The sequence below is a fragment of the Chamaea fasciata genome, unplaced genomic scaffold (assembly GCF_029207755.1).
Source record: "Chamaea fasciata isolate MVZ Bird 193981 ecotype frontalis unplaced genomic scaffold, bChaFas1.0.hap1 SCAF_23, whole genome shotgun sequence".
In the NCBI taxonomy this organism is placed as follows: Eukaryota; Metazoa; Chordata; class Aves; order Passeriformes; family Sylviidae; genus Chamaea; species Chamaea fasciata.
Genome location: NW_027094108.1, coordinates 1,493,898 through 1,508,497, shown reverse-complemented (window position 1 = coordinate 1,508,497; position 14,600 = coordinate 1,493,898). Strand labels below are relative to the sequence as shown.

General features: G+C 46.8%; 1 protein-coding gene across 1 annotated transcript; it reads left to right on the top strand.

The window, feature by feature from the left end:
• Positions 1-229: 229 nt before the first annotated feature.
• On the top strand, positions 230-9,290 carry CUNH1orf159 (chromosome unknown C1orf159 homolog). Its single transcript, XM_066203019.1, has 5 exons — positions 230-803; positions 1,958-2,092; positions 2,891-2,916; positions 3,318-3,348; positions 5,542-9,290. The coding sequence occupies exons 1-5, from the start codon at positions 716-718 to the stop codon at positions 5,697-5,699; spliced, it is 438 nt and encodes a 145-aa protein (XP_066059116.1). The 5' UTR covers positions 230-715; the 3' UTR covers positions 5,700-9,290.
• The last annotated feature ends 5,310 nt before the right edge of the window (positions 9,291-14,600 follow it).

Genomic DNA, 14,600 nt, shown 5'->3' with positions numbered 1-14,600 from the left:
AAAATGGGAATTTTCTCCTCAAAATCAGAATTTCTTGCCACGAAATGAGAATTTTCTCCTCAAAATGAGAATTTCTTGCCACAAAATGGGCAATTTTCTCCTCAAAATGTGGATTAATGAGCTCAAAACTGGGATTTTCGCCTCAAAATGGGAATTTAGGAGCCACAAAATGGGGAATTTTCTCCACAAAATGGGAATTTAGGAGCCCCAAAAAGAATTTTCCCACAGAATGAGAATTCATTGGCCCAGAATGGGGATTTTCTCCTCCAAATGGGGATTTTCTCCTCCAAATGGGCGATTTTCAAGGAAAAATTCCCATTCCAATCCCCGAACGGAGCAAAGTTCATTAAGGAGTGGCTAATTAAAGGGTTAATTTTTACCTTTGTTCCTTCTGTGGAAAATCTCAGGGAGTCTGTTGGCTCGTCTGAGGTAGGAAAAACAGCCACGGAATTCATTTCTAATTCCTTTTTTAATTCCTTTGAATTTCCTGAACTTTTAATCGCTTTTCATTCTTGCTATTAATTAATTGAAACGATTCCTGCGGAGAAAATTCCTCAAAAAAATGCAGCAAAAAAAAAAAAAGGAGATTTTAATTCCACAAAATATATTAAAAAAAAAACCTTTCCCGAAGTCCTCGTGGGCCTTGGAGTGGGAAAAGCCGTGGAATTTGGCGGAAAGAAAAAAAAAGGGTCGAAATTTGGTATTTTGAGTGGAAATGTTTGTGTTTCTCTTTCCAGCTGGGAGCGGAGGGATGAATTCCCACATGAACGTGAGCACAGTGACTCCTTTCATCCCGAACTTGGGTGAGAAGGTGGGATTTGGGGCGGGCTTGGCCTCGGAGGGAGGGATTTCGTGGGGTGAAAGCCAAGAGGTGCCTTAAGAGCGGGTTAAAGGTGATTTGAGGCATTTAAAATGTGGTTTCCTTTGTTCAAATGAGTCTTAAAAGTGATTTAATGAGGTTGGAGGGGGTTGAATCAGTTGGAAAAAGTGATTTAACGTGTAAAAATGAGTTGAAAAAGGGATTCAACGAGTTTAAAAGGGGTTTAATATGTGAAAATGAGGCAAAAAGGGATTTAATGAGTTTTAAAAGTGATTTGATTTGTGAAAATGAGTTTAAAAAGGGATTTAATGAATTTAAAAAGTGATTTGATTTGTGAAAATGAGTTTGAAAAGGGATTTAATGAATTTAAAAATGATTTGATTTGTGAAAATGAGTTTGAAAAGGGATTCAATGATTTAAAAAGTGATTTGGTTTGTGAAAACGAGTTTAAAAAGAGATTTAATGAATTTAAAAGTGATTTGATTTGTGAAAATGTTTAAAAAGGGTTTTAATGAATTTTAAAAGAGATTTGATTTGTGAAAATGAGTTTAAAAAGGGATTCAATATTTAAAAAGTGATTTGATTTGTGAAAATGAGTTTGAAAAGGGATTTAATGAATTTAAAAATGATTTGATTTGTGAAAATGAGTTTTAAAAGGGTTTTAATGATTTAAAAAGTGATTTGATTTGTGAAAACGAGTTTAAAAAGAGATTTAATGAATTTAAAAGTGATTTGATTTGTGAAAATGAGTTTAAAAAGGGTTTTAATGAATTTAAAAGTGATTTGATTTGTGAAAATGAGTTTGAAAAGGGATTCAATGATTTAAAAAGTGATTTGATTTGTGAAAATGAGTTTGAAAAGGGTTTTAATGAATTTAAAAATGATTTGATTTGTGAAAATGAGTTGAAAAAGGGATTCAATGAATTTAAAGAGGGATTTGATTTGTGAAAATGAGTTTGAAAAGGGATTTAGTGCCTTTAAGAAGTGATTGAGCTCCATTTCCGGCCCCTGCAGTTGTCCGCCCGCCCCTACAAATCAGGGTCTGCTCTTTGTTCGGATTTCACCCCTGGGGGAGCGGAGATTTCTCGCTGCCCAGCAGCTTCTCCTCTCTGCTTTTGTGATCTCTTCGCTTCCCAGGGGGCCCCGGAGTCGCCGCGTCCCTGATCTTGGGCACGTTTGTCCTCAGTCTGTTCCTGATCCTTTCCGTGGCTGCTTTTTTCTACCTCAAACGAGCCAACAAACTCCCAAAGATTTTCTACAGAAGGAACAAAGGTAAAAAAAAAAAAAAACCAACCCCACTTTAATTAGCCACTCCTTAATGAGCTTTGCTCCGTTCGGGGATTGGAGTGGGAATTTTTCCTTGAAAATCGCCCATTTTGTGCAGAAAATTCCCGTTTGGAGGAGAAAATTCCCCCACTTTGTGCCAATAAATTCTCATTCTGCGGGGAAAATTCCCATTTTGGGCCGCCAAATTCCCATTTTGTGGAGAAAATCCCGGTTTTGAGCTCATAAATCCCCATTTTGTGGAGAAAATTCCCCATTTTGTGGCAATAAATTCTCATTCTGTGGGGAAAATTCCCATTTTGGGGCTGATGAATTGCCCGTTTGGAGGAGAAAATTCCCATTTTGGGCCGCCAAATCCCCATTTTGTGGAGAAAATCCCGGTTTTGAGCTCATAAATTCCCCATTTTGTGGAGAAAATCCCGGTTTTGAGCTCATTAATCCCCATTCCGAGGAGAAAATTCCCCATTTTGTGCCAATAAATTCCACGCTCTGTGCAGGAAATTCCCATTTTGAGGAGAAAATTCCCATTTCTGTGCTGCTAAATCCCCATTTTGAGGAGAAAATTCCCGTTTTGTGCCGATGACTTCTCCAGTCTTGAGCGCCCTCCACCCAGTGGATTCTCCAAATGGGATCTTTGTAAATTTTCATTGGATTTGAGGACAAAATTCCTGGTTTAACCATAAAACTCCTCCACCCCCGGCTGTTTTTTTGCAAAACGAACAATTCCAGCCTTCAAATTAACTCAAACCGTCTTAATTAATCTCTTTTTTTTTTCCCCTCTTTTAGCATCCGTCCTCCAGCCCAGTGAGACAGTGAGTGAATTCTGCTTTTGGAAGGACATCAAATAAACAATCGTTTCCATGTTAATTAGCAAATCACTTCCTCTCTAATTAACGGAATGGAAAACTTGATGGGGCGACTCCTTAATTGATGAACGAGACTGAAATGAAATCAAAGATGTCTTGGGGGGTTCTTTGGGTCCAACCTGGGAGCAGAATGGAAGAACGGAGTTGCTTTCGCAATGGAACGACTCTGCGCGCGGTGAAAATCAGGGAAATCCAAGAAAATTCCGGGATTTTTGAAGGGGAAACTGTTGAAAAGTCCGTTTTCCCACACGAATATTTACTGGAATTCCAAACAATCCTCCTTTGTTTAAAGGAAAACCTGTCTCCAAGTGCTTTCTTTTTGACATTTCCCCTCTCCTCTCCCACAGGCGTCCATGATCCCTCCTCCAGCTTCTTCAGGTGAGGAATTTTTCCTTGGAACGTGCTAGAAACAACCAGGAATTCTCGGAATCGAGCGCGGCGTGCGTGCAGGGAGCAGAGAAATCCAAGGGGATTCGCTTTTTCCAGTGGGATTCGTCGGTTTAATTCCCGCAGGCCGAAGTGGGGGCGGAATTCTGCTGGGAACTGGAGGGGCCGGGGCTCGGGGTTGAGTTTTGGGGTTTGTTTTGGGTTTTTTGGGGTTTGGGGTTTGATTTGGGGCTCGGGCTTGAGTTTTGGGGTTTGTTTTGGGTTTGTGGGTTTAATTTTGGGGTTTGGGGTTTGATTTGGGGCTCGGGGTTGAGTTCTGGGGTTTGTTTTGGGTTTTTTGGGGTTTGGGGTTTGATTTGGGGCTCGGGGTTGAGTTCTGGGGTTTGTTTTGGGTTTTTTGGGGTTTGGGGTTTGATTTGGGGCTCGGGGTTGAGTTCTGGGGTTTGTTTTGGGTTTTTTGGGGTTTGGGGTTTGATTTGGGGCTCGGGGTTGAGTTTTGGGGTTTGTTTTGGGTTTAATTTTGGGGTTTGTGGGTTTGATTTGGGGCTCGGGGTTGAGTTTTGTGGGTTTGTTTTGGGTTTTTTGGGGTTTGGGGTTTCATTTGGGGCTCGGGGTTGAGTTCTGGGGTTTGTTTTGGGTTTGTGGGTTTCATTTTGGGGTTTGTGGGTTTAATTTTGGGGTTTAGGGTTTGATTGGGGGCTCGGGGTTGAATTTTGGGGTTTGTTTTGGGTTTGTGGGTTTAATTTTGGGGTTTGTGGGTTTAATTTTGGGGTTTAGGGTTTGATTTTGGGCTCGGGGTTGAGTTCTGGGGTTTGTTTTGGGTTTAATTTTGGGGTTTGGGGTTTGATTTGGGGCTCGGGGTTGAGTTTTGTGGGTTTGTTTTGGGTTTAATTTTGGGGTTTGGGGTTTGATTTGGGGCTCGGGGTTGAGTTCTGGGGTTTGTTTTGGGTTTAATTTTGGGGTTTGGGGTTTCATTTGGGGCTCGGGGTTGAGTTCTGGGGTTTGTTTTGGGTTTAATTTTGGGGTTTGGGGTTTCATTTGGGGCTCGGGGTTGAGTTTTGGGGTTTGTTTTGGGTTTGTGGGTTTCATTTTGGGGTTTGTGGGTTTCATTTTGGGGTTTGTGGGTTTAATTTTGGGGTTTGTGGGTTTGATTTTGGGGTTTGTGGGTTTGATTTTGGGGTTTGTGGGTTTAATTTTGGAGTTTGTGGGTTTGATTTGGGGTTTGTGGGTTTAATTTTGGGGTTTGTGGGTTTAATTTTGGGGTTTGTGGGTTTCATTTTGGGCTTGGGGTTGAGTTTTGGGGTTTGTTTTGGGTTTTTTGGGGTTTGGGGTTTGATTTGGGGCTCGGGGTTGAGTTCTGGGGTTTGTTTTGGGTTTGTGGGTTTAATTTTGGGGTTTGTGGGTTTAATTTTGGGGTTTAGGGTTTGATTTTGGGCTCGGGGTTGAGTTTTGGGGTTTAATTTGGGTTTTGTGGGTTTAATTTTGGGGTTTCGGGTTTGATTTGGGGTTTGTTTTGGGTTTTGTGGGTTTAATTTTGGGGATTTGGGGTTTAATTTGGGTTTTGTGGGTTTAATTTTGGGGTTTCGGGTTTGATTTGGGGTTTGTTTTGGGTTTTGTGGGTTTAATTTTGGGGATTTGGGGTTTATTTTGGGTTTTGTGGGTTTAATTTTGGGGTTTCGGGTTTGATTTGGGGTTTGTTTTGGGTTTTGTGGGTTTAATTTTGGGGTTTTGGGTTTGATTTGGGGTTTGTTTTGGGTTTTGTGGGTTTAATTTTGGGGATTTGGGGTTTATTTTGGGTTTTGTGGGTTTAATTTTGGGGTTTCGGGTTTGATTTGGGGTTTGTTTTGGGTTTTGTGGGTTTAATTTTGGGGTTTTGGGTTTGATTTGGGGTTTGTTTTGGGTTTTGTGGGTTTAATTTTGGGGTTTTGGGTTTGATTTGGGGTTCGGGGTTGGGTTTTGTGGGTTTATTTTGGGTTTTGTGGGTTTAATTTTGGCTCTGGGGTTGGGTCTCGTGGGTTTAGTTTGGTCCTTGTTGCGTTTGTGCTTGAGTTTTGTGACTTCACCTTTGAGGGCCGAATACCCCCAGCGCGCAGCCCGCACTCCTTTTCCCCTCTGCAGTTTCCCTCTCCGAGCCCAAATTCCCCACAGGAGCTTTTCCCAAACCCCTTTTTTCCTCCCCGGCAGTGCGGAAACCGCGCTACGTGCGCCGCGACCGCGACCGCGACCGTGACCGCGACCGCGACCGTGACCGTGACCGTGACCGCGACCGTGACCGTGACCGCGACCGCTCCGGGGTCCCGCCGGGGCCCGGCCCCGCCGACAGCCGCGTCAGCAACGTGTGAGCCCGGCGAGCCCGGCGATCCCGGCGCCTTCCCTTCTCCGGGAAACCAAGGGAGCCGCTGATTCCGTGGGAATTCCGGGAATTGTTGTCCAAATCCCGGCCCGAACCGGCCCCGAGCCCACCGACGGCGGCATCAGCAACGTGTGAGCCCGGTGATCCCGGCGATCCCGGCCCGTTCCCTTCTCCGGGAAACCAAGGGAGCCGCTCATCCCACGGGAATCCCGGGATTTGTGTCGGAATTCCTGGGATTTGTGTCGGAATTCCTGGGATTTGTGTCCAAATCCCGGCCCGAACCGGCCCCGAGCCCACCGACGGCCGCGTCAGCAACGTGTGAGCCCGGCTAGCCTGGTGATCCCGGCGCCTTCCCTTCTCTGGGAAATGCCGGGAGCCGCTCATCCCACGGGAATCCCGGGATTTGTGTCGGAATTCCCGGGAATTGTGTCCAAATCCCAGCCCGGGCCTGCGGGAGAGCGAGGCCAGGCGGCCCCGGGAGGGTTTGGGGCACTTGGGAGGGTCCCGCTGCTCCGGAGGGTCGGGAGCGTTCCTGAAGGGATTTGGGGGATTTGTGAGGAGAATCCTCGAGGAATTTGGGAGATTTTTCATGTTTGGACAGAATTCCTCAGGAATTTGGAGGGTTTGTGAGGAGAATCCTGAAGGGATTTGGGGGAATTTCCCTGTTTTGGGAGAATCCTTCAGGAATTTGGGAGATTTTCCCTGTTTTGGGAGAATCCTTCAGGAATTTGGGGGAATTTCCCTGTTTTGGGAGAATCCTTGAGGAATTTGGGGAATTTCCCTGTTTTGGGAGAATCCTTGAGGAATTTGGGGGAATTTCCCGGTTTTGGGAGAATCCTTCAGGAATTTGGGGGATTTTCCCTGTTTTGGGAGAATCCTTCAGGAATTTGGGGGAATTTCCCTGTTTTGGGAGAATCCTTGAGGAATTTGGGGAATTTCCCTGTTTTGGGAGAATCCTTCAGGAATTTGGGGGAATTTCCCTGTTTTGGGAGAATCCTTCAGGAATTTGGGCCTTTCCTTGGGATTGTGACCCCAAAACTGGAGCTGAGAGCGCTGCAGTCCCCCGAAAATCCTGGGATTTGGGATGTGGATCCATTCCGGGACGGAGACATGGCCAAGGGACCCTCTCAAGTGGGACAAGGATTACTTACGCTAATTAATCGTGCTAATCAACCGTGACTAATTAATGTCGGTGATAATTAAGGTGCAGAGTCCTTTGGAAGCAGATCCCTCCGATCCCGCTGGGCGCCTTCCCTCGGCGCTCAATCCAGCCCCAATCCCAGATTTCTGGGGGGAATTTTTCCTGCCCGTTCCTTGTGCCAAGGAGACAATTCCTGGCTTTCCAGGGATTTTTTGGGGATGAGCTGGAGGCATCGGGATAACTCCTGCTGGTGGGAAAATGGGCTTGGTTTGGGGGAAATCCCTGGAATTTGCCGAGGCGTTCCTGAATTCCCGGCACCAGCCTCAACGTCTCCCAGGGATCTTCTTCCTGCCCCAGGAATTGGGGGAAGTTTAAATGGCCGGAAAAGGATTTTTTTTTTTTTTCCTGGTTGGGTTTCCCTCTTCCAGTTGTTCCATCCGAGCCTGAGGGGCCCAAATCCATGGAAAAATCCCTGTCACCCCCTGGAATTCCAACTCTTTCCCTCCTGGCTGGGCTGGATCCCAAATCCATCCCAAATCCTTGGAAGTTTCCCTGTCTCCCCCTGGAATTCCAACTCTTTTCCTCCTGACTGGGCTGGATCTGGGATCCATCCTGAATCCATCCTGAATCCATGGAAAAGTTCCTGCCGCCAGCTAAAATTCCAGCTTTTCCTCCTGGCTGAGGTTTATCTGGGATTCATCTGCTCCCAAATCCGTCCTAAATCCATGGAAAAATCCCTGTCCCCCCCTGGAATTCCAACTGTTTTAATCCTGGCCAGGCTGGATCCCGAATCCACCCCAAATCCATGGAAAATTCCCTTTCACCGCTGGAATTCCAGCTCTGAGCATTCCCAGCTCCCTGTGCTGCTCCTTTGGATCCCTTTCCCCCAAATTTTTCAATTATTTTTGGGGGGAAATGAGAACAAAACTCTTGGATTTTCCTCCCCCCGATGGAAAAATCCCTAATTCCCTTTTCTGAGGATTCAAACCATCCAAGAGGAAAATTCGGGATGGGAAAAAAACCCACCAATTTATCCTCTGGAATAATCCCATTTTTACTGGGAATTTTGGGGGCAGCTGGATTTGTTTTTATCTCCTTAAAAACAAACAAACAAACAAACCAACCCACGAGGTTTTTGTGGAATTTTCAGGGATAAAACCCAAACCATGGAGAGGCTCCTGTGCCAAAAACCCCCCGGAATTCCCGATTTTTTCCCCTCTTTATTATGAGAAGTAAAATTCCTCGTCCTCCTGGCCAAGGAATTCCAGTTGAAACCCTTCCCGTGTATTTTTCTTTTATGGAGGGTTTGGGAAATTCCGACTCGGAATTTCCAAATTCCAAAAAGGGGGAAAATAAAAGGAGGAACTATGCAAAAAAAAAAAAAAAAAAAAAATCCCAAAAAAGAAATTCCAAGGACTTTTTTAATTCCTAGAACTTTAATTTATGGGAGGATCGGCTCCTTTTTCTGTCCCTTTCCTCCTGTGGGATTTGGTTTCGTTGTTGGCCAAAAATGGGAGTTTTGTGCGATTAAAAATGGGATTTTGTGTAATTAAAACTCCGAGAATCTAATTGCTGTAATTAAAGGTGGAAAAAATCTAATTCTGTGTGTAATTAGAATCGAGTTCCTGTCAGTGATTTCTTTTTACCCAGAAAAATCCCAAATCCCGAGGTTTGGACCCGGAAAAATCCCAAATCCCGAGGTTTGGACCCGGAAAAATCCCAAATCCCGAGGTTTGCACCCGGAAAAATCCCAAATCCCGAGGTTTGGACCCAGAAAAATCCCAAATCCCGAGGTTTGGACCCAGAAAAATCCCAAATCCTGAGGTTTGGACCCAGAAAAATCCCAAATTCTGAGGTTTGGACCCGGAAAAATCCCAAATCCCGAGGTCTGTACCCAGAAAAATCCCAAATCCCGAGGTTTGGACCCGGAAAAATCCCAAATCCCGAGGTCTGTACCCAGAAAAATCCCAAATTCTGAGGTTTGGACCCGGAAAAATCCCAAATCCCGAGGTTTTTACCCAGAAAAATCCCAAATCCTGAGGTTTGGACCCAGAAAAATCCCAAATCCCGAGGTTTGCACCCGGAAAAATCCCAAATCCCGAGGTTTGCACCCGGAAAAATCCCAAATCCCGAGGTTTGCACCTGGAAAAATCCCAAATCCCGAGGTTTGGACCCAGAAAAATCCCAAATCCTGAGGTTTGGACCCAGAAAAATCCCAAATCCCGAGGTTTGGACCCGGAAAAATCCCAAATCCCGAGGTTTTTACCCGGAAAAATCCCAAATCCCGAGGTCTGCACCCGGAAAAATCCCAAATCCCGAGGTTTTTACCCAGAAAAATCCCAAATCCCGAGGTTTGGACCCGGAAAAATCCCAAATCCCGAGGTTTGGACCCGGAAAAATCCCAAATCCCGAGGTTTTTACCCGGAAAAATCCCAAATCCCGAGGTTTGCACCCGGAAAAATCCCAAATCCCGAGGTTTGCACCTGGAAAAATCCCAAATCCCGAGGTTTGGACCCGGAAAAATCCCAAATCCCGAGGTTTGTACCCGGAAAAATCCCAAATCCCGAGGTTTGGACCCGGAAAAATCCCAAATCCCGAGGTTTGGACCCGGAAAAATCCCAAATCCCGAGGTCTGTACCCAGAAAAATCCCAAATTCTGAGGTTTGGACCCGGAAAAATCCCAAATCCCGAGGTTTTTACCCAGAAAAATCCCAAATCCTGAGGTTTGGACCCAGAAAAATCCCAAATCCCGAGGTTTGCACCCGGAAAAATCCCAAATCCCGAGGTCTGTACCTGGAAAAATCCCAAATCCCGAGGTTTGCACCCGGAAAAATCCCAAATCCCGAGGTTTTTACCCGGAAAAATCCCAAATCCCGAGGTCTGCACCCGGAAAAATCCCAAATCCCGAGGTTTTTACCCAGAAAAATCCCAAATCCCGAGGTTTGGACCCGGAAAAATCCCAAATCCCGAGGTTTGCACCCGGAAAAATCCCAAATCCCGAGGTTTGCACCCGGAAAAATCCCAAATCCCGAGGTTTGGACCCGGAAAAATCCCAAATCCCGAGGTTTGGACCCGGAAAAATCCCAAATCCCGAGGTTTTTACCCAGAAAAATCCCAAATCCCGAGGTTTGTACCCAGAAAAATCCCAAATCCCGAGGTTTGGACCCAGAAAAATCCCAAATCCCGAGGTTTGTACCCAGAAAAATCCCAAATCCCGAGGTTTGGACCCGGAAAAATCCCAAATCCCGAGGTTTTTGCCCCAAAATGTTAAATGTTACCCAGGACAATGGGAAACGTTGAGGTTTTTCCTCATCTCTGTGCTGTGGCTCAGCTTGGTCGTGGCCGTGAACTCCTGGTGGAGCTCGAGGGGTCGGTTTGGGGTTTGGGGTTGAATTTTGGGGGTTTGGGGTTGAAGTTTTGGGTTTGGGGTTGAATTTTGGGTTTGTGGGTTCAGGTTTTGGGTTTGGGGTTGAATTTTGGGGTTTGGGGTTTGGGGGTTCAGGTTTTGGGTTTGGGGTTGAATTTTGGGGTTTGGGGTTCAGGTTTGGGCTTTCTGGGTTTAGTTTGGGGTCGTGGATTTGGTTTTGGGGTTGAGTTTTGTGAGTTTGGGGTTAAGGTTTGGGGTTTGGGGTTAAATTCTGGGTTTGTGGGTTCAAGTTTGGGGTTTGCGGTTGAATTTTGGGGTTTGGGGTTCAGGTTTGGGCTTTCTGGGTTTAGTTTGGGGTCGTGGATTTGGTGTTGGGGTTGAGTTTTGTGGGCTTGACCTTTGGGGTTTGGTGTTGTGGGTTTAGTTTGGGGTTTATGGGTTTGGGGTTGAGTTTTGTGGGTTTGGGGGTTCAGGTTTGGGTTTGGGGTTGAATTTTGGTGTTGTGGGTTTAGTTTGGGTTTTGTGGGTTTGGGGTTGAGTTTAGTGGGTTTGGATCTTGATTTGGGCTCAGAGTTTGGGTTTCATTTGGGATTTTGGGTTGGATTTTGTGGGTTCACTTTTGGGTTTGGGGCTTTGGTTGTCGCTTTGGGGCTGAGCGTTGCTTTTGCGGGTTGGATTTGGAGTTTTCTGGGTTTCCTTTGGTTTTTTGGGGTTGGGGCTGGAGCTTTGCGGGTTGGAATTTGCTTTTGGGGTTGAAATTTGATCCTGTGAATTCAATGTTGAGTTTTCTGGGGTTTGGGATTGAATTCTCTGCGGTTTTTTCCTTCCTTTGCGCTGTCAACCGCCCCTTTCCCAAATCCCTTTGGGTTGAAAACACCAAAATCGGGCTTTTCAAACTCCCACCTCCCCAAACATCTGGATCTGTACCTTTGTAAACTGTGCCAAAATAAAGAGATTTCAACTTTTCTTTCGGGATTTTGACCTTTTTCCCCCCCATTTTTAACAACTCCTGCAGCTCAGGGTGAAGAGAACAGAATTAACTCCCGAGGAAATCGAGATTTCTGCTGGAATTTTTTTTCCTGCCACCAAAATTGAGGGAAAAAAAAAAAATCAAAATTCCCTTTTCCTGTCGCTTCCTGCCCCCGTTTAAAGCAGGAGAATGAGGCCGGGCTGGGTTTTTACACCTTAAAATTCCGATTTTTGGGGGGGGGGGGAAATCCAAAGATTTTCACCTTTGGGCAGGAAAACTCCAAGTGGAAAAGCTCCAATTAGCCAGGAAATCCCCGATGATTTTCGGGAGAAATCCGTGGAATGTGGGGAGGGGACAAATCCAGGGAAATGTGGATCCTGCCGGGAGTGGATAAAGGAGAGGTTTTCGGGTTTCATCTTTCAAAGGAGCAGGAAAATCCGCAAACAGGAACAAACCTGGGTCCCAATCCTGGGAATTTCGGGGGGGGGGGGAATTTGCAGATTTCTTTTGGATTTCTTTTTAATTCCACGGATTTCCTTTGGATTTCTTGTTAATGTGGATTTTATTTCCAGTTCATCCGCGGAAATCCCTGGAGCTGCGGCCACTGGGGGGAAGTAGAAGGCAGGGAGACTCCTGCCCAGGGAAATGCAGTTGGAAGCACGATTTCCCCAAGAATTCCCGGGAAATCCTCTGAATCCTCCCGGATCCCGTGGAATCCCTGGAAAAACGAGTTCATGAATTGCCTTTGGATCAGAAAAACCCCGGGATTTTCAATGGTTCGCCGATAATTCCTGGGAATCTTTCTGGAGCTGCTCATCCCCTGGAATCCCTGGAAACAAAGGAGTTTATGAATTGCCTTCGGCTGAGCAAATCCCGGGATTTAGGCCCAGGGAAGTTGAGCTGGGAGCAAAATTTTCCCAGTGATTCCCGGGAAATCCTCTGGAATTGCTCACCCCACGGAATCCCGGGAACAAACCAAGTTCATTAACTGCCTTTGGCTCGGCAGATCCCGGGATTTTGTCGCTGGGTCGTGACGCTTCTCCCGGGAACAGGTGAATCCTCTGGAACCCCTGGAAGAAGGCAGTTCGTTAATCCCAGCTGCCAGGCCGGGCTTTCATGAGCCGAGCCCAACCTGCGTTATCTTATCTGGGCCCTGATAAGGCGCGGCCGTTCCCGGGCCGCCGCCAGCAATCCCATCGGCTGGAGGGAGAAACCGGGATTTTCCGGGCCGGGATGAAAAGGCGCGCGCGGCCGGCGCTTGTTTGCTCGGCCAGCTGCCCCCGGACACCTCCGGGGCCGGGGACAAGAGAAGAGAGCTTGGCTCAAGTTCGTGGGAAATGGGAAATGAAACCCGCATTTTCCTGGATTTATGGATTAGTGGTTTACTTGGAAAGCAGCAAGCGGGCGGCTGCTACGGCTTCTTCCCTGCCGGGCTCTGCTATTCCTGCTTTTTCTGGGATAAAATCTGCATTCCGCCTTCCTCCATCCCTGATCCATCATCTCCGGATGTTTCCTTCTGCTATTCCTGCTTTTTCTGGGATAAAATCCGCATTCCCACCTTCCTCCATCCCTGATCCATCATCTCCGGGTGTTTCCTTCTGCTATTCCTGCTTTTTCTGGGATAAAATCTGCATTCCGCCTTCCTCCATCCCTGATCCATCATCTCCGGGTGTTTCCTTCTGCTATTCCTGCTTTTTCTGGGATAAAATCCGCATTCCGCCTTCCTCCATCCCTGATCCACCATCTCCGGGTGTTTCCTTCTGCTATTCCTGCTTTTTCTGGGATAAAATCTCCATTCCCGCCTTCCTCCATCCCTGATCCATCATCTCCGGGTGTTTCCTTCTGCTATTCCTGCTTTTTCTGGGATAAAATCCGCATTCCGCCTTCCTCCATCCCTGATCCACCATCTCCGGGGGTTTCCTTCTGCTATTCCTGCTTTTTTGGGATAAAATCTGTATTCCACCTTCCTCCATCCCTGATCCACCATCTCCGGGTGTTTCCTTCTGCTATTCCTGCTTTTTCTGGGATAAAATCTCCATTCCCGCCTTCCTCCATCCCTGATCCACCATCTCCGGGGGTTTCCTTCTGCTATTCCTGCTTTTTTGGGATAAAATCTCCATTCCCGCCTTCCTCCATCCCTGATCCACCATCTCCAGGGGTTTTGTTGTAACAAATCGTGCCACAAACGCCCCCGAGCGGGACAGAACTCGGCCTGACCCTTCCGATATTTTCTATTTCCCGGGAATTTTCCCCTCTTCCCTCTGGACTCTCCCGGTTTATTCCCCTTCCCCGTTCTCCTGGAGAACTTCCTTGGCCTTTCGGTGGTTTTGCTCTCCCCGTTCCTGGGGGGAACGTGCCTGAATTTCCCCCCTCAGAGACAGAAAAAAGATTTAAACCAACCGATCAATCAATCGTCATTTTTCCCCCTTTTTTTCCCCAATTTCCGCTTTCAGAGCTGTGGATTTGTGAGGACGGACCCTCCCGACCCGCCGCAGGAAATCGGGACTTTTTCCTCCTTGCTCCCCCTGCCCAAGGCTTGATTTTCATTATTCGTTTTCTTTGCAGCTCCAACCGCCCCGAGGCAATTAAAACAAGCCGGTTTTAACGAAGCTTTAATTGGGCAGGTGCTCAGCAGCTCCCGGGGTGGGAAAGGGGCAGGTGCGGAGAAGGGAAAAAAAACCCCTAAAATAATAAAATAATAAAATAACAAACCAAAGGATAAATGTGGATTTAACGAGGCCGAAGCCCGTTAGACCTTCGGGATCTTTGTGCCGGGGCTCAGCTGGCGCTGCAGCGGGAAAAATAAATTTAATTTCCCTCCGGGGAATGGAAATTTCTCCTCGGGAGGGAGCTGAAAACAACCTGGGGGTGGAAAAAAAAAAATCGACTTCAAGGTAAAAAAGTCAACTTGAGGGTTTAAAAAAATTCAGAATTGTGAATTAATTCCCTGTCAGCCCTTCTGAGGGGACCTGGGCCTTCCCTTGGCCGGGATCATTTCCCATTTTCTGTGTGTTTTAGGGTGAATTCTCCCCGTTTCTCAGGGGAATGTGCCTGAATTCCAACCCTGAAAGAAGTAAAAAGACTAAAAATGACAATAAATTGTTTTTACCAATTTCACCGATCAGAATCGCGGATTAATTCCCTGTCAGCCCTTCTGAGGGGACCTGGGCCATCCCTCGGCCGGGATCATTTTCCCATTTTCTGTGTGTTTTAAGGTCAAAACAAACAAATAAATCAAAAGAAACCCAACTCCAAGGCGAGGCAGGGGAGGTTTGGCCCCCATTTCCCCGCCGCGGCAGGAATTCTCTCCCGGCGAAAGGAGCGATAAAACCCGGCGAAGCAGAGCCTCGGCAGCCGCCGGATTCTCCTGCGCCGGGAGCCCGAGTTAAAGATTATCCAGGGGGAGAATTCC